This window comes from Gadus morhua, chromosome 4 (assembly GCF_902167405.1).
Source record: "Gadus morhua chromosome 4, gadMor3.0, whole genome shotgun sequence".
NCBI lineage: Eukaryota > Metazoa > Chordata > Actinopteri > Gadiformes > Gadidae > Gadus > Gadus morhua.
Window position 1 is genome coordinate 133,035 of NC_044051.1, and position 20,017 is coordinate 153,051.

Below are 20,017 nucleotides of genomic sequence, written 5' to 3' on the forward strand. Positions count from 1 at the left end.
ATAACACGCCCTCTATGTTGGAGGCAGAGCTCGAGGTTGATGGTGGAGGTCACTGTGGTAGTCAAACATCTCCGCAGTGGCAAAGCCCCAGGGATTGATGTGATTCAGCCAGAAATGCTAAAGGCTCTGGGTGTTGAGGGGCTGTCATGGTTGACACGCCTATTCAACATCGCGTGGGAGTCGGGTACAGTGCCAAAGGAGTGGCAAACCGGGGTGGTGGTTCCCCTGTTCAAAAAGGGGGACCAGAGAGTGTGTGCCAATTACCGGGGTATCACACTTCTCAGCCTCCCTGGTAAAGTCTACTCCAAGGTGCTGGAAAGGAGGGTTCGGCCGATCGTCAAACCTCAGATTGAAGAGGAACAATGCGGTTTTCGCCCCGGACGTGGAGCTACGGACCAGCTCTTCACTCTCGCAAGGATCCTGGAGGGGGCCTGGGAGTATGCCCATCCGGTCTACATGTGTTTAGTGGATCTGGAGAAGGCGTATGACCGGGTCCCCCGGGAGAAACTGTGGGAGGTGCTGCGGGAGTATGGGGTAAGGGGGTCTCTCAGGGCCATCCAATCTCTGTACTCCCAAAGCGAGAGCTGTGTTCGCGTCCTCGGCAGCCAGTCAGTTTCGTTCTCAGTGGGTGCTGGTCTCCGCCAGGGCTGCGCCTTGTCACCAATCCTGTTTGTGGTATACATGGACAGGATATCGAGGCGTAGTCGTGGTGGGGAGGGGTTGCAGTTCGGTGGTCTGAGGATCTCGTCACTGCTTTTTGCAGATGATGTGGTCCTCATTGGATCATCGGCCTGTGACCTTCAGCACTCACTGGATCGGCTGGCGGCCGAGTGTGAAGCGGCTGGGATGAGGATCAGCACCGCTAAATCTGAGGCCATGACTCTTAGCAGGAAACCGGTGGATTGCTTACTCCGGGTAGGAAATGAGTCCTTAGCCCAAGTGAAGGAGTTCAAGTACCTCTGGGTCTTGTTCGCGAGTGAGGGTACTATGGAGCGTGAGATTGGCCGGAGAATCGGAGCAGCGGGGGCGGTATTGCGTTCGCTTTACCGCACCGTTGTTATGAAAAGAGAGCTGAGCCGCAAGGCAAAGCTCTCGATCTACCGGTCGATCTTCGTTCCTATCCTCACCTATGGTCATTAGGGTTGGGTGATGACCGAAAGGACGAGATCGCGGGTACAAGCGGCCGAGATGAGTTTTCTCAGAAGGGTGGCTGGCGTCTCCCTTAGGGATAGGGTGAGAAGCTCAGCCATCCGTGAGGAACTCGGATTAGAGCCGCTGCTCCTTTACTCAGAAAGGAGTCAGCTGAGGTAATCTGGCATCTGGCAAGGATGCCCACTGGGTGCCTCCCTTTGGAGGTGTTTCAGGCACGTCCAGTGGGGAGGAGACCTCGGGGAAGACCCAGGACTAGGTGGAGAGATTATATCTCAACACTGGCCTGGGAACGCCTCGGGATCCCCGTCAGAGCTGGTCAATGTGGCCCGGGAAAGGGAAGTCTGGGGCCCCCTGCTTGAGCTGCTCCCCCCGCGACCCGACCCCGGATAAGCGGATGACGATGAGGATGAGGATGTACTTTTATAATTAATATTAAATGATTTGCCCATGGTCATGTTGTAATTAAAAGTGTCCAAAGGGCGGCAGTGTCTGCAGACTTCTGTCTGGTGTTAAATAAATAACGTTAACAGAGTTAGTTTAGGTCACGTTGGTACAGGGTTAGTGCAAGGCCTTTTCTATCCGTTTTCACTGGCAATATAAAACACTTCAAACAGGTGTTTCAATCTAATTCTTTATTTCCATTTTTGAATAAAAAAAATATGTTCCATAAATCTATAAATATATATTACAAAATTGTGAGCATGGCAAAGACATAACAGGCCATTTGTCCCTTTGCTTTTATAAGCCAAAAATAGGGACAAAACCGTGTTAATTCTCCCCCTTCTCCCATATATATCATATATAAAGACTGACATGTTAATATAAAGACCCCCACCAAGATTAATGCTTCATGACGGACAATGATTCACCTTGCTAAATAATAGTGCAAATACATCCCATAATATTCTGTTTTCCCTACTGTGCCCATCAGCGGGATATAAATCGTCCTATGAAAACATCTTGATACCATTATATATTATATAACAGTAGAATAGACTATAGTACATTATATATAATATAACAGTAGAATAGACTATAGTACATTATATATTATAGAACAGTACAATAGACTTTAGTACATTATATATTAATTTACAGTAGAATAGACTAGTAAATTATATATTATATTACAGTAGAATAGACTAGTATATTATAGACCTTGTTTACCATTATATAAAAGTACAATAAACTATCGTACATTATCGGCCTGGTTTACGATTATATATTATATAACAATAGAATAGACCATAGTACATTATAGACCTGGTTTACCATTATATATTATATTACAGTAGAATAGAGTAGTATATTATAGACCTGGTTTACCATTATATATTACATAACAGTAGAATAGACCATAGTACATTATAGACCTGGTTTACCATTATATAACAGTAGAATAGACTATAATACATTATAGACCTGGTTTACCATTATATATTATATCAGTAGAATAGACTATAGTACCTTATAGACCTGGTTTACCATTATATAGTATATCAGTAGAATAGACTATAGTACATTATAGACCTGTTTTACCATTATATATTATATCAGTAGAATAGACTATAGTACATTATCGACCTGGTTTAGTCTCTGGCACTAATCTTTATGTCGGCTTCATGTCGACAGACAGGAAGGAAGCCTGCTGCCCTCTAGTGGTGGAGACCACAAAAATTATAGAAAATTATTTGCCCCATCCCTCCAAAGAATCCTGAGCTCGTGTGTGTGTGTGCGCGTGTGTGTGTGTGTGTGTGTGTGTGTGTGTGTGTCACACCACACCCTGGCTGCCGCTGTCGTTGCTGTAGGTGGAGCGTCGGCGGTTGGAGAAGTCCAGGAAGATCCCGCCCACCTCCGTCTCCGAGCCGAGGGGGGGGGGTGGGGGGGAGTCGCACCCTGCAGCAGGAGGAGGAGGAGAAGGAGGAGGAGGGAGAGCCCAGGGAGGAGCCTGTGTGGCAGGGGGAGGGGGAAGGGAGGAGGCAGGGTGAGGGGGCGGGGCCCTGAAGGTCAGAGGGCAGGTCGTCCCCGCGGGTTGCTTCGGAGCTCTGCCTCCCCAAGCTCCCGACCAATGACAGGGAACCTGGAAGCAGATGTGGTTGTTTAGGGGACGTCTTCCGCTGCAGGGATCCCTGTCAAATTCAGCATTCTCCATCAGAGACCGCGGCGATCTCGTCCGCATTCTCTGACGGAGAATGCTGAATTTGACAGCAGCATTCAGCATTCCTCATTGCAGGATATCGACAACGACCGTTTGATTACTCCTCCCATCATTATGATCGTTAAGTTAGGAATCAATACAATGCAGTAAACCCTGCAATTAAAGATTCACCCAACTAATTGATTCAGCGAAATGCCTGACAACCGTGTTCCCACATTGAGTTAGGAAGGATGATGACCGGATGATGGAGCCGTAACGCGGCAAGCTCGTTATGACGGAGCCCTAACACGGCGAGCTGGTCATGGAGCCGTAACGCCGCGGTCTCGTTATGGAGCCGTAACGCGGCGGTCTCGTTATGATGGAGCCGTAACGCGGCGGTCTCGTTATGATGGAGCCGTAAAGCGGCGGCCTCGTTATGATGGAGCCGTAACGCGGCGGTCTCGTTAGGATGGAGCCGTAACGCGGCGGTCTCGTTATGATGGAGCCGTAACGCGGCGGTCTCGTTATGGAGCCGTAACGCGGCGGTCTCGTTATGGAGCCGTAACGCGGCGGTCTCGTTATGATGGAGCCGTAACGCAGCGGTCTCGTTATGATGGAGCCGTAACGCGGCGGTCTCGTTATGGAGCCGTAACGCGGCGGTCTCGTTATGATGGAGTCGTAACGCGGCGGTCTTGTTATGGAGCCGTAACGCAGCGGTCTCGTTATGATGGAGCCGTAACGCGGTGGTCTCGTTATGGAGCCGTAACGCGGCGGTCTCGTTATGATGGAGCCGTAACGCGGCGGTCTCGTTATGATGGAGCCGTAACGCGGCGGTCTCGTTATGATGGAGCCGTAACGCGGCGGTCTCGTTATGATGGAGCCGTAACGCGGCGGTCTCGTTAGGATGGAGCCGTAACGCGGCGGTCTCGTTATGGAGCCGTAACGCGGTGGTCTCGTTATGATGGAGCCGTAACGCGGCGGTCTCGTTATGGAGCCATAACGCGGCGGTCTCGTTATGGAGCCGTAACGCGGCGGTCTCGTTATGGAGCCGTAACGCGGCGGCCTCGTTATGGAGCCGTAACGCGGCGGTCTCGTTATGGAGCCGTAACGCGGCGGTCTCGTTATGATGGAGCCGTAACGCGGCGGTCTCGTTATGGAGCCGTAACGCGGCGGTCTCGTTATGATGGAGCCGTAACGCGGCGGTCTCGTTATGATGGAGCCGTAACGCGGAGGCCTCGTTATGATGGAGCCGTAACGTGGCGGTCTCGTTATGGAGCCGTAACGCGCAGTCTCGTCATGGAGCCGTAACGCGGCGGTCTCGTTAGGATGGAGCCGTAACGCGGCGGCCTCGTTATGGAGCCGTAACGCGGCGGTCTCGTTATGATGGAGCCGTAACGTGGCGGTCTCGTTATGGAGCCGTAACGCGGCGGTCTCGTTATGGAGCCGTAACGCGGCGGCCTCGTTATGGAGCCGTAACGCGGCGGTCTCGTTATGATGGAGCCGTAACGCGGCGGTCTCGTTATGGAGCCGTAACGCGGCGGTCTCGTTATGGAGCCGTAACGCGGCGGTCTCGTTATGATGGAGCCGTAACGCGGCGGTCTCGTTATGATGGAGCCGTAACGCGGCGGTCTCGTTATGCAGCCGTAACGCGGCGGTCTCGTTATGATGGAGCCGTAACGCGGCGGTCTCGTTATGGAGCCATAACGCGGCGGTGTCGTTATGGAGCCGTAACGCGGCGGTCTCGTTATGGAGCCGTAACGCGGCGGCCTCGTTATGGAGCCGTAACGCGGCGGTCTCGTTATGGAGCCGTAACGCGGCGGTCTCGTTATGATGGAGCCGTAACGCGGCGGTCTCGTTATGATGGAGCCGTAACGCGGCGGCCTCGTTATGATGGAGCCGTAACGCGGCGGTCTCGTTATGGAGCCGTAACGCGGCGGTCTCGTCATGGAGCCGTAACGCGGCGGTCTCGTTATGATGGAGCCGTAACGCGGCGGTCATGGAGCCGTAACGCGGCGGTCTCGTTATGGAGCCGTAACGCGGCGGTCTCGTTATGATGGAGCCGTAACGCGGCGGCCTCGTTATGGAGCCGTAACGCGGCGGCCTCGTTATGGAGCCGTAACGCGGCGGCCTCGTTATGGAGCCGTAACGCGGCGGTCTCGTTATGGAGCCGTAACGCGGCGGTCTCGTTATGGAGCCGTAACGCGGCGGTCTCGTTATGGAGCCGTAACGCGGCGGTCTCGTTATGGAGCCGTAACGCGGCGGACTCGTTATGATGGAGCCGTAACGCGGCGGCCTCGTTATGGAGCCGTAACGCGGCGGTCTCGTTATGGAGCCGTAACGCGGCGGTCTCGTTATGATGGAGTCGTACCGCGGCGGTCTCGTTATGATGGAGCCGTAAAGCGGCGGTCTCGTTATGGAGCCGTAACGCGGCGGTCATGGAGCCGTAACGCGGCGGTCTCGTTATGGAGCCGTAACGCGGCGGTCTCGTTATGATGGAGTCGTACCGCGGCGGTCTCGTTATGGAGCCGTAACGCGGCGGTCTCGTTAACGCGGCAGTCTCGTTATGGAGCCGTAACGCGGCGGTCTCGTTATGGAGCCATAACGTGGCGGTCTCGTTATGGAGCCGTAACGCGGCGGTCTCGTTATGATGGAGCCGTAACGCGGCGGTCTCGTTATGGAGCCGTAACGCGGCGGTCTCGTTATGGAGCCGTAACGCGGCGGTCTCGTTATGATGGAGCCGTAACGCGGCGGTCTCGTTATGATGGAGCCGTAACGCGGCGGTCTAGTTATGGAGCCGTAACGCGGCGGTCTCGTTATGGAGCCGTAACGCGGTGGTCTCGTTGTGATGGAGCCGTATCGCGGCGGTCTCGTTATGGAGCCGTAACGCAGCGGTCTCGTTATGGAGCCGTAACGCGGCGGTCTCGTTATGGAGCCGTAACGCGACGGTCTCGTTATGGAGCCGTATCGCGGCGGTCTCGTTATGGAGCCGTAACGCGGCGGTCTCGTTATGATGGAGCCGTAACGCGGCGGTCTCGTTGTGATGGAGCCGTATCGCGGCGGTCTCGTTATGGAGCGTAACGCGGCGGTCTCGTTATGGAGCCGTAACGCGGCGGTCTCGTTATGGAGCCGTAACGCGGCGGTCTCGTTATGGAGCCGTAACGCGGCGGCCTCGTCCGTACGTCGGGGGTCTACCTGGCCGTCCGTGCTCTGGGGCAGGCAGCTGGTTGGATGAGGCACACTTGCTGGTTTGGTTGCTGGTTCTACTGCCAGTGGCGTTGCCCGTGGGTTCGGGCGGGGCGCTGCATTCCTCCAAGCAGGAAGTCATCTGGCAGACGGAGTGGCGGCGGACGGCGGCGGGGCCGGCGGGGGGGTCCACGTCCTGCTCCACCACGGGGGGCAGCAGCGGCACGTTGTAGCTCTGGGAACGGACCACCGGGCTCTTGGCCCCGGGGGGGCCCCCGGGCAGACGACGCCTTATGTGCTTATCTGGGGGGGAGGGGGAGGGAGGGAGGGAGGGAGGGGAGCGGGGGGGGGGGGGGGGGGGGGGGGGGGGGAGAAGAGAGGGGGGAAGGAGGGCGAGAGGGAAGAGGGGGAGAGGGAGGGAGGGATGGAGGGGGGAGGGGGGGAGGGGAGCGGGGGGGGAGGGAGGGAGAGGAGAGGGGGGAACGGGGGGGAGGGAGGGAGAGGAGAGGGGGGAAGGAGGGCGAGAGGGAGAGAGGGGGGAAGGAGGGAGAGAGGGAGAGAGGGGAGAGGGGGAGAGGGAGGGAGGGGGGGAGGGAGGGAGGGACATGTCATGGACCTCCATATGCAGAAGACAACGCTTTTATCCAAATTTAATTTAAAGATTCTAAATCTGTCCAGCTGTTTGTAACTAAACGGTGAGGCAGAGCGAAGGCCGTTTCCAGGAATCCACCAGGGGGGGTGCTTCATCAAAGTCGCCAACGAAGGCGGCGCTTAGTTGATGGAACCCAGTTAGAACTAGCCAACTTCCACTTGAGACTAAAGCCATTCCATCAACCCAGTTCAGCCGCACCTTGCCCAGGTTAGTTCAAACCACGGTAACGTTTTCATGGATTACGCGCAATCACAAGATATGTAACCAGCCCAGAACCGTTAATGTCGATTCATGGATCAAATATTCGAAAAGGACCGAGCTTGTGTAGGTCTTTGAGGAGTACAAGCATATAATAACTCAAAAAGGGAACACCTTAACCATTACTAAAAACAGGGTGGCCGCCTGGCAAAAAAATCGCTGATCTGTTCAATGCGTAAGTAGAATTGAGAGTAACATATTTTAATTTAATATTGACCATGGTTTTGTAATCCTCGGGAGATAGTCTCGAGGTAATGTATCGGATTTGCACCCGGTCGCCGGGGTTCAGTCCCCACGCAATTAGTCATTCAGGAAGGATTATTGGAGAAATCAAAGAACTTTTCATGCAATTTATTTTCCATTACTTTGAAGAGATAACCCTAACCCTAACCCTAACCCTAGTAATTGCAGCCAGATAAAGATATTCTAAATTGACTAACCATAGTATTTATGTCAACAGAGGTGGTCTCGGATGCCTTCTTTAACACCTGAGCACCCATATCAATCGGCTCTTCGTCTATAAAAGGGCATGCATTCCTGCAGATGTTTGTTTGGGACATAACAGGGACATAAGTGGTTCTGCTTATATACCCTAGTCCTCTTGGAAGAACCATCCTACCAATACATTCATGAATTCAATTCACCGATTAATAAACTCACCTGAATGGAATTTCAGTGGCTGACAATTACCCATGCAGCAGTGTCTTCTATCAGTGCAAGACCTCACTATCAGTAACATTAATATTAACATTAACTTTACCAGGGGTTTTTGCAAGTTATATTTGGGTTATGGGGAAATTGTTATGAGACATATTTATTATATAAAAAAAAAAAAAATGTTAGTCCTATTTTCGCTGACATTATGGGAATTACAAAAATAAGCCAATGCCAAGAATTCAATGACGTACTCAGTCAGGACGCAAACTCACCCAACTGAGGGTTCCTGATAATGGTAGAATACATCGATTTGTTAAAAAATGTGTTGTTGAAAAAACCAAGGGAACATGCAATTCATTTAATTGTTTTATGTGCAATCATTTAATCGTAGATAAAATATTAGACGAAAATATATGTTGCTTTAACTTCGTATATGTAAATTTGACCGATTGCGGTCTTTCACTTGACAAAATCGTGAGGACTGAGCTTGGCGTAACCTTCTGATGGTACACTTGTTTCCGACAGCACTACTTTCTGAAACATCGCTCAAGTAAGCCTGACAGTTAGCCTGTTAATTTGGTCGGATAAATTGCCATGGTTACTTAGCAGAGATTCCCTCAAGTCACGTTAATGGAACGGAACTCAAAGTGAAAGTAGCGAGGCTAAGCGATATAAGCCCGGCTTTGCGTTTAGCTTGGTTGATAGAATACCCCTCTAGTCACAATTTATTTAAAGGTCCCATCACGTGCCACCAGGTGTGGTGTGATTGGCCCTTACAAGCCGCTTTGACACTAGTGGGCGTGTCCACCTAGACATGTGCTGGACAGATCAGTGGGCGTGTCCTCCTAGACGTGTGCAGTGGGCGTGTCCTCCTAGACGTGTGCTGGACAGATCAGTGGGCGTGTCCTCCTAGACGTGTGAAGTGGGCGTGTCCTCCTAGACGTGTGCTGGACCGATCAGTCTACCAGCCCACACAGTGGGACGTAGCAAACTATCATCTATCCGTCACACATCTAGGTGGACATGCCCACTCATGCTGTCATAAGAGAAAGATTTTTAAAACATTTTGTAACGGCTAATCCCACTCACACCTAGTGGCACGCCATGGGAAATTTAAATCAGTGCATCACACCGACAGTTAGAGATTTAACACATAAACAAAGTGCATTCAGATTCTACACCAAATTGAACAGCAACAACAACAAGCACCACAGGGTCTAGTGCCCACACACCCGGCCTTACCCAGAATGCAGCAGGAGTCCTGCTGCGCGGTGCCCTGGTCGGCAGAGAACAGGCCGTGCGTCCCCAGGTAGGGAGAGACGGCCTTCTGGATCAGAGCCTCCAGACCCAGGTAGGAGTCTGTCACACCCCCGGCCTCATGGACCCCCTGATCCAGACGGACAGACACAGGGTAGACAGACGGGCAGACAGACGGGCACAGAGACAGGGCAGACAGACGGGCACAGAGACAGGGCAGACATACAGACACGCAGAGAGACAGAGCAGACAGACGGGCACAGAGACAGGGCAGACAGACGGGCACAGAGACAGGGCAGACAGACGGGCACAGAGACAGGGCAGACAGACAGACACGCAGAGAGACAGGGCAGACAGACGGGCACAGAGACAGGGCAGACAGACAGATAGGCAGAGAGAGACAGGGCAGACAGACAGACGGGCAGCGAGGCAATGGGCAGACAGACAGATAGGCAGAGAGACAGGGCAGACAGAAAGACAGACAGGCAGAGAGGAAAAGGGAAGACAGACAGAAAGACAGACAAATGGGCAATAACCATTCAAATATAACCTGTAAGTGTTTGTAATTTTTTACTCTAGCCAAGATGCAGACACCTTAAAGATGGTAAATGACGGTACACATCCGAGACTTTATAGTTAACGTTATCATCATGAAGTCGCACCACACAGGTTCACCAGCAGGGGTCGCCGTCAGGCCATTTGTATGTTCTCAAGTAAAGCATTCAATGACCCGAGGATATCTCTTCCTCAGGAGGGGGTTAGGGTTAGGGTTAGGGTTACTGGGACGCAGCCACATGAAGACAGACAACTGGGCAGTCACCATTAACCATGAGCACAGGACTGGGAGGGGGGCACTGGGAGCGCAGCCACATGAAGACAGACAACTGGGCAGTCACCATTAACCATGAGCACAGGACTGGGAGGGGGGCACTGGGAGCGCAGCCACATGAAGACAGACAACTGGGCAGTCACCATTAACCATGAGCACAGGACTGGGGGAGGAGCTCTTTGAGGGAAATGGAAAACATATGAAACCCAGGACAGTTTACAACTCCCCCCATCACACACACACACACACACACACACACACACACACACACACACACACACACACACACACACACACACAAACACTGCGCTGAGTGACTTGTGAGCCCATCCTGTCCATCTGCTGTACACTACTCCCACTGTGCGTGCGTGCGTGCGTGCGTGCGTGCGTGCGTGTACCTGCAGTATGAGCAGCATCTGGGTGATGGAGGGGGGCACGCGGGCGCGCGGCCGGCCCAGCGCCTCGTCCAGCTTCAGGTTCAGCGTGATGACGTTCCTGAAGTGGATCAGAGCCAGCTGCCGCACGGAGGGCTCCTTACCCTGCACACACACACACACACACACACACACACACACACACACACACACACACACACACACAGTCAACACACGCACACACACACGCACACACACACACACACACACACACACACACACACACACACAGTCAACACACGCACACACACGCGCACACACACACACACGCGCGCACACACACACACACACACACACACACACACACACAGTCAACACACGCACACACACATACACACGCGCACACACACACACACGCGCGCGCACACACACACACACACACACACAGTCAACACACGCACACACAAACACACACACACACGCGCACACACACACACACACACAGTCAACACACACACACACACACACACACACAGTCAACACACGCACACACACACACACACACACAGTCAACACACGCACACACACACACACACACACACACACACACACACAGTCAACGCACGCACACACACACACACACACACACACACACACAGTCAACACACGCACACACACACACACACAGTCAACACACGCACACACACACACACAGTCAACACACGCACACACACACACACACAAACACACACAGCCACCTCACACACACACACACACACACACACACACACACACACACTCACACACACCTAGCATTAAAGAAGTGTAGTAGTGAGTAGGGTTAAAGAAGTGTAGTAGTGAGTAGGGTTAAAGAGGTGTAGCAGTGAGTAACATTAAAGAGGTGTAGCAGTTAGTTACATTAAAGAGGTGTAGCAGTGAGTAACATTAAAGAGGTGTAGCAGTTAGTTACATTAAAGAGGTGTAGTAGTGAGTAACATTAAAGAGGTGTAGCAGTGAGTAACATTAAAGAGGTGCAGTAGTGAGTAACATTAAAAAGGTGTAGTAGTGAGTAACATTAAAGAGGTGTAGTAGTGAGTAGGGTTAAAGAGGTGTTGTAGTGAGTAGAATTAAAGAGGTGTAGTAGTGAGTAACATTAAAAAGGTGTTGTAGTGATTAACATTAAAGAGGTGTAGTAGTGAGCAACATTAAAGAGGTGTAGTAGTGAGTAACATTTAAGAGGTGTAGTAGTGAGTAGGGTTAAAGAGGTGTTGTAGTGAGTAACATTAAAGAGGTGCAGTAGTGAGTAACATTAAAGAGGTGTTGTAGTGAGTAACATTAAAGAGGTGTTGTAGTGAGTAGCATTAAAGGCCCACTATGCAACTTCGGGAATTTCTTCGCTGTTTTCTTGGTTTTGGCACGCACATTTCTCTACACAGCGCCCCCTACAGCTTCGTAGTAGATATTTTACAACACTGTCGTAACAACTCGTTGACGACCCTTCCCCATGCACTTCTACGCGAGCCATGTGCATTTGTTTTCAAAGAAGCCGGCGAATGCGTGGAGCCATGTCCGAAGTAAATGTTCATAAAGTGTAGGCAAGGTTATACATTTTTAAAATGGGGTATTTGTATTGCAATAAACATAAAGCCATCCTTTTTATAGTTGACGGGGAGAATTGATATCCTAGATTATAATTGTTTTATCTTAGGTTGAACAGAACAATCAGTGTGAGAGTGTTGGCCAACATAATAATCTAAATAAACAAGAACCTGGATTCAGGGATTCAGTCTGTATCTGGGGGACGAGACAGACGAACAGCAAAACACCAATGGAAACAAAGGTGTTTATATGGCTGCAACCAAGCAAGCTAGAAACATACAGGGCTCACAACAAAACGTTCGAGAAAACAATTTTTACAGGGCTCACAACAAAATGGTTGAGCAAACACATTTGTACAGACACTATCAACATCAAGAATACCACGAGGACAAAGTTCACCCAAGGGTACTTTCAATTTCAAAAGCAACACGGCCAAGTCGGAGTCTGATTTGAAGTCTTCTTTTTCTTTCAGTTCACGCTATTCCTGAAAAGCTTGCCCAACGTTTACTCGTGTCTGGCCTCTCTGTCGGTCAGTCTCCCCTTTCTCTTCTTCTGTTCCTCCGACATTGGGTTTCTCTGTCTCTTTTTAGTCGGCTGATCTATGATGAATGTAACAATCCCTTAGTTACTTGTGTTTATATCGAGCCGATTCCGTGTTTGGGGGTCTGTGCCGCAAAGCAATTCGTTACTTCGCGAGACCCGAGACTCCCGCGAGAGTGGGCGGCGGGTCGCCGGCAGAAACATATTCATTTTCTCCACCAAGATGCGCAAGGGGGAGTTGAAACAACGAACAATCGAACAAAAATGTATAATGGAACCATCGCAATGACTCCTAGCCTGTTATATTAAGGTAAATCAAGCCAAATTGCCTCGCAACTGGCTGTTTATATCTAGCCGGTGCAATGTTTGGGTGTGTGTCTGTGCCGTTAAGCATTTTCGAAACTACAATCTGACTACATTTTCGAGGATACTTCCGCCGCGTCACATCCGGAAGCGCTCGGTCCGAACACATCAAGTTGCATATGCGCTTTTTCACTGTAGAGGCCACATGGGAAAATGACACACCCACCAATCGACCCAGAAATGGATGCAGAACCATCAGCATAACTCTCAACCTGCATACTTTATGTAATTTTGGCTAAAAAAGTTGCATAGTGGGCCTTTAAAGAGGTGTAGTAGTGAGTAACAATAAAGAGGTGTTGTAGTGAGTAACATTAAAGAGGTGTTGTAGTGAGTAACATTAAAGAGGTGTAGTAGTGAGTAACATTAAAGAGGTGTTGTAGTGAGTAACATTAAAGAGGTGTTGTAGTGAGTAACATTAAAGAGGTGTTGTAGTGAGTAACATTAAAGAGGTGTTGTAGTGAGTAACATTAAAGAGGTGTTGTAGTGAGTAACATTAAAGAGGTGTTGTAGTGAGTGGCATTAAAGAGGTGTAGTAGTGCGTGCTGCTGCAGGACTGTTCCATGCAGACCTGAACTGGGTAGAAGATGGCCTGCAGCATCGACAGGACGTCGCAGAAGAAGAAGTCCCAGGTCTCAGCCAGAGAGTCCAGGAGCTTCTGACCTATCGCAGCACACCAGCAAATCCAAAGGAGCCAATCAGAAGAGAACAAACTAAAGCAACTTCACATGGTGCTGTTGCGCTACACAGCACTGCTAACCCTAACTATATGGTTAGGGTTAGCTAACCCTAACCCTAACCTCCAACACGTGTCATAGGTACTCCACCACAACAGAGGATCAGCGGTTCAGTGTCGAGTCCCACAAGACCAAACAGCGACTTACCCTGTGTGTGTGTGTGTGTGTGTGTGTGTGTGTGTGTGTGTGTGTGTGTGTGTGTGTGTGTGTGTGTGTGTGTGTGTGTGTGTGTGTGTGTGTGTGTGTGTGTGTGTGTGTGTGTGTCTGTGTGTGTACCTTCATAGAAGCGGATCTTGTCTCGAAGGATGACCATGCCTTTGGTCATCAGCTGGTTCTGAAGGTACTCAGTGAAGAACGAGCCCAGTTCCGTCTTCAGCAGCTGCCTGGAACGAACACACACACACGCGCGCGCACACACGCACACACACACACACACACACACACACACACACACACACACACACACACACACACACACACACACACACACACACACACACACACACACACACACACACACACACACACACTAATAACTACAAGTCCAAAACGCACACAGGCACACATTAGAGTGTTAATATTGAATATATATCTATAAATATATAATGAACAGCTCTTTTATTCCCGCCAAATGAGGCAGAGATAATGGGATACAGGAAGCCGGAACACAAGCGTTAGCATCCACAGACAGCGCCCGAACCCGGAGGCCGTAACCACGGCGACGACTGGTTGGTCGCTCTCTCTACGACCAAACCATCCGTCAAGGTGTTGATAAGAAGCACAATGTGTGGCCACCCCCGAGGGCAGGCGTCATGGTAACGGGACAACAGCGAGCCTCCTGGACAGGCCAGGCCATACTAACCAGGCCACACTAACCAGGCCACACTAACCAGGCCACACTAACCAGGCCACACTAACCAGGCCACACTAGACTGATTCGAGGGACGTCTGACTCTCAAACAACTAACCCAGGTTGGTTATAGGGCAGTGGAGGATGAACCGTGTAGATTCCCTGTGAGCTCCGCCCCCAATGACGAGAAAGTAGAAGTCATGTGACTTTCACATGTTATTAGTAGGTAGCAGGTGTGATCAGAACACTGCAACGTCTATCAACAGCATCAGGTTTACCTGACAAGGAATTGTTTGGATTTCCTGTTTGTACCTTTACGGTATTTATTAGACTTCATGCTGTAGCATTAGAAGCTGGTGCTATGAAACCCATCCAGTTACCCCTGCAGCCCCCAGACGCTGCCCTCATCAGACCTCTAATTAGACTCAGTTAACTAGAGGCGTGTCTTTGTGAACATGATCCATTTGAAGTACAAAAAAAGGAATGAAGGAAAAAAACACATAACCCAATTGTTCCAGTGTAATGTCACAGTGACCTAGTCTTGGAAAGCAACAGCAGTTCATTTTGAGCCGTTGGTGTGAAGACTTCAGTGGGGTCATGTTTATGGCAGCGTGTAAGTGTTGAAACCTGCCATCAGGGCTCCAGAAATCACTATCATTTAGCACAATGTTGTCCCAAAGTACAGCTTTAACAATCATTGAGCGAGATGGAGAAAGGGCAGGGAGAACATCGGCAGTGAGCATCAGTGATTTGGTAAACAATAGTATACATTATAATTAAACAATAGTATACATTATAATTAAACAATAGTATACATTATAATTAAACAATAGTATACATTATAATTAAACAATAGTATACATTATAATTAAACAATAGTATACATTATAATTAAACAATAGTATACATTATAATTAAACAATGGTATACATTATAATTAAACAATAGTATACATTATAATTAAACAATAGAATACATTATAATTAGAGCTGTCAAGCGATTAAAATATTTAATCGTGATTAATCGCATTAATGTCATAGTTAACTCTAATTAATCGCGATTAATCGCAAATTCTTTTTCTATGCTAAATATCCCTTGATTTTTTTGTCCCATAATTCTTCTCATTTTAATTCTCTTATCAACATGGTGAAGTGCATCGGCTTGCCTTGTGCAAATGATTTTCTATTGATAACAACATTGGCATATACACTGATCAAAACAGGACGATACAAAAAAAGAGCCTATAGTGCAATTAAACGACTGCTTTGAACAAATGTCATTTGAACATAGCAGTCAGGCTACTGCTTCTTTGTTTTGAGCCAAAGAAAAAAAAAAAAATTTTTTTTTTTTTTTTCAAATTTAACGGCGTTAATTTTTTTTATCGCGCGATTAACGCAAATATTTTATACAATTTTTTTTTTTTTTTTTTTGTATAAAATATTTGCGTTAATCGCGCGATAAAAAATTTAACGCCGTTAAATTTGGTTTACGTTAACGCCGTTAATAACGCGTTTAACTGACAGCTCTAATTATAATTAAACAATAGTATACATTATAATAAAACAATAGTATACATTATAATTAAACAATAGTATACATTATAATTAAACAATGGTATACATTATAATTAAACAATAGTATACATTATAATTAAACAATGGTATACATAATTAAACAATGGTATACATTATAATTAAACAATAGTAATCATTATAATTAAAGAATAGTATACAATATAATTAAACAATAGTATACATTATAATTAAACAATAGTATACATTATTATTAAACAATAGTATACATTATAATTAAACAATAGTATACATTATAATTAAACAATAGTATACATTATAATTAAACAATGGTATACATTATAATTAAACAATAGTATACATTATAATTAAACAATGGTATACATAATTAAACAATAGTATACATTATAATTAAACAATAGTATACATTATAATTAAACAATGGTATACATAATTAAACAATAGTATACATTATAATTAAACAATAGTATACATTATAATTAAACAATAGTATACATTATAATTAAACAATAGTATACATTATAATTAAACAATGGTATACATTATAATTAAACAATGGTATACATAATTAAACAATGGTATACATTATAATTAAACAATAGTAATCATTATAATTAAACAATAGTATACAATATAATTAAACAATAGTATTCATTATAATTAAACAATAGTATACAATATAATTAAACAATAGTATACATTATAATTACACAATAGTATACATTATAATTAAACAATCGTAAACATTACAATTACACAATAGTATACATTATAATTACACAATAGTATACATTATAATTAAACAATAGTATACAATATAATTACACAATAGTATACATTACAATTAAACAATCGTAAGCATTATAATTACACAATAGTATACAATATAATTACACAATAGTATACATTATAATCAAACAATACTATACTATACATTATAATTAAACAATAGTATGCTATACATTATAATTAAACAATAGTATACTATGCATGATAATTCCAAAATAGTATACTATACATTATAATTAAACAATAGCATACTATTAATTATAATTAAACAATAGTATACTATACATTAGAATTACACAATAGTATACTATACATTATAATTAAACAATAGTATACTATACATTATAATTAAACAATAGTATACTTTACATTAGAATTAGTGCTGTCAAGCGATTAAAATATTTAATCGTGATTAATCGCATTAATGTCATAGCTAACTCACGATTAATCACACATTTCGTGCTGTTAGCCTTTTAGTGAGATCAGAGAGGGTTGACAGTGAGGACAGGAAGAGGAGAGCCCCGCAGTGAATTCAACCCGGTCCACTTGACATCGGGTAGGTGCAGGACAGTGGTAGGCCTACCGCAAAACTTCAATAGCCCAGGCTTTTGTTTGTTTCATTCGCTGAACTTTCGAACAAAACTCTTGCTCAGCAAAGATGGGAAATACTATAACATTTATTATTTAAACCAGTATGAATATTCCTACCGTACGTAGGAATATTCCTACGTACGGTAGGAATATATTAAAAAAAAGAAAATGCGCATTACCAGGCTATCGAATAACGCACACATTCACACACACACTCACACACACACACACACACACACACGTTGGCGGAGTGGTAATCGGGAGAGTAGGGAGAATTCCCGATGGGCTGCTAACGTTTCGGGGCTGTCGGGCTGATTACTGCGAGATAACAATATTGCGTTTATAAAAGTTCCTTGCGGCGCCGTCCGGCCGCCTGAGCTGTGTGCCCGCAACCTCTTTCTCACTCAACAGACGCAACACTCACAAACTGTCAACGTCGCAACCAAGTGGATTTTGTCTAGAGGGGAGTAACTGAGCGGCCCCTCCCGAAGTGGTACAGCCCAGGTGGGCCTTGAACTGCGATTGGCCAGAAAGACGTAACAGCTAATGACAACATTGAACTCTCGAGCAGGCTCGAACAGAGTGACACACAAACACACACACACTTTTAAGGAGTTTTTCACCCACTCCGTATCCTTGCTTGCCCCAACAAGTTTGTGCAGTGTGCTTGTTGTTTTGTTTCTGGTGTAGTACCTGTATGGCGTTGTAGTTTTTCTAAGGTGACTAATTGTTGTCAGACAGCAGGTGAAAAAACTACAGCGTTTGCCAAACCAAAGGAGCGTTAATCGCACGATAATCGCACGATAATCGCACGGTTTGCGTTCACGCCGTTAATAACGCGTTAAACTGACAGCACTAATTAGAATTAAACAATAGAATTAAACAAGAGTGTACTATGAATTATAATTATATTATAATTAAACAATAGTATACTATACATTAGAATTACCGGGATGCCGATCTAAGAAAATACGACTGTCTCATTTCAAGGAATCCTTTTCTCAAATCTAGTTGAAAGTTGCCGGCGTGAACCGTGAAGCCTCTCCAATGTTTATGCCCACACAGGGAGCGGCCGTACTGGGGGCGATGGGAGGAACAACCCTAGATAGCAAGGGGTGAAGGTTACAGGAAGGGTTAGCCTGACCCTAACCTGACTCCTTCATTCAGAGTGTAGAGCTCGTTTTCTCCCAGCTCCTTCTTCTGGAACACGGCGATCACTGCATTGTGGATGCTGACACACACACACACACACACACACACACACACACACACACACACACACACACACACACACACACACACACACACACACACACACACACACACACACACACACACACACACACACACACTGATTAATTACAGCAAAAGTGCCTTGGCGGAAACAAACGCACCCACACACACACACACACACACACACTGTTTAAACACCAGCAAATCTACAGACCAACTTATATTAGCCAATATTTATATACACACATGCTTGTGTGCAAACACAAACAGAGTCACACACAGGCAATCATGAATCACAGTCAGAGCAAAAGTGCTTTGGTAGACTGCATGTATACAAGCGCACCTGTACACACACACACACACACACACACACACACACGCACACACACACACACACACACATACATACCCTCAAACATATACAAACCAACCAACCAATATAACGTACATGTATGAATACACACTACACATACATACAGACATTAATATATATATATTAATATACACTAGAGATGCGCGGTTGGCGGTTTAGCCACGGACTCCGTGGCTAAACCGCGGATCGGCGGATGACGTGTAATTTTTTTTTATTTTAAATAAATTTGGGCCTGTGGCGGTTTAACCAATCAAATTAAAAAGATATAGGCCTATACATTGTTAAAAATACACACACACACACACACATTCCCGATAGGAAAGAAAAAGTTTTAAAAAATGTGAACATGCACGTTGCGCTGTTGTGCGGTGGACTGGAAGCTGGTGTTTCTTTAATATCGAGGCTTCCTTTAATAAAGTGCAATAGGCGTTAGGCTAAATGGGTTAGGCTAGGGTTAACCCTAACCCTAACCCTAGGCTAAATACAACCAGCGGGTGGCGGGCGGGTGCGGTTTGGAATTGGTCAAAAAACGTTGGTGCGGAAGGATGATGCATTTGTGATGCGGTTGCGGATGAAATAATAGCCCATCCGCGCATCTCTAACACACACACACACACACACACACACACACACACCTGTTCCAGGTGGCGTTGGCGCCCGCCCTCCTCTGCTGGGTCCCCTTGTCGTCTGGCGCTCCTCCCCCCTTCTCCCCCACTCCTCCCCCTCCCCCCTGGGACAGGTCGGTCAGGCTGGAGGAGCTGCTGCCCTGCCTCAGACGGCTCTGTAGGCTCCTGTCAGGGCCGAGAGAAAGAGAACGGGGGGGGAGTAGAGAGAGAGAGAACGGGGGGGAGTAGAGAGAGAGAGAGAGAGAGAGAGAGAGAGAGAACGGGGGG

The 20,017-nt window shown here is 47.1% G+C and overlaps 1 protein-coding gene across 2 annotated transcripts in view; it reads right to left on the minus strand.

Moving 5' to 3' along the window:
- Positions 1 to 1,769: 1,769 nt before the first annotated feature.
- The window catches only part of LOC115542616 (proline-rich protein 5), a 44,676-nt gene continuing 26,428 nt past the window's right edge, over positions 1,770 to 20,017 (minus strand). For both annotated transcript variants that reach the window (XM_030354938.1, XM_030354939.1), the window contains 8 exons: positions 19,760 to 19,915; positions 18,669 to 18,749; positions 14,012 to 14,118; positions 13,570 to 13,661; positions 10,524 to 10,664; positions 9,282 to 9,426; positions 6,482 to 6,775; positions 1,770 to 3,232 (listed from right to left, as the gene is read on the minus strand). In XM_030354938.1, coding sequence (XP_030210798.1) covers positions 2,808 to 3,232; positions 6,482 to 6,775; positions 9,282 to 9,426; positions 10,524 to 10,664; positions 13,570 to 13,661; positions 14,012 to 14,118; positions 18,669 to 18,749; positions 19,760 to 19,915 — 1,441 coding nt within the window. In that variant the 3' untranslated portion in view covers positions 1,770 to 2,807. The remainder of the gene's footprint in view (positions 3,233 to 6,481; positions 6,776 to 9,281; positions 9,427 to 10,523; positions 10,665 to 13,569; positions 13,662 to 14,011; positions 14,119 to 18,668; positions 18,750 to 19,759; positions 19,916 to 20,017) is intronic.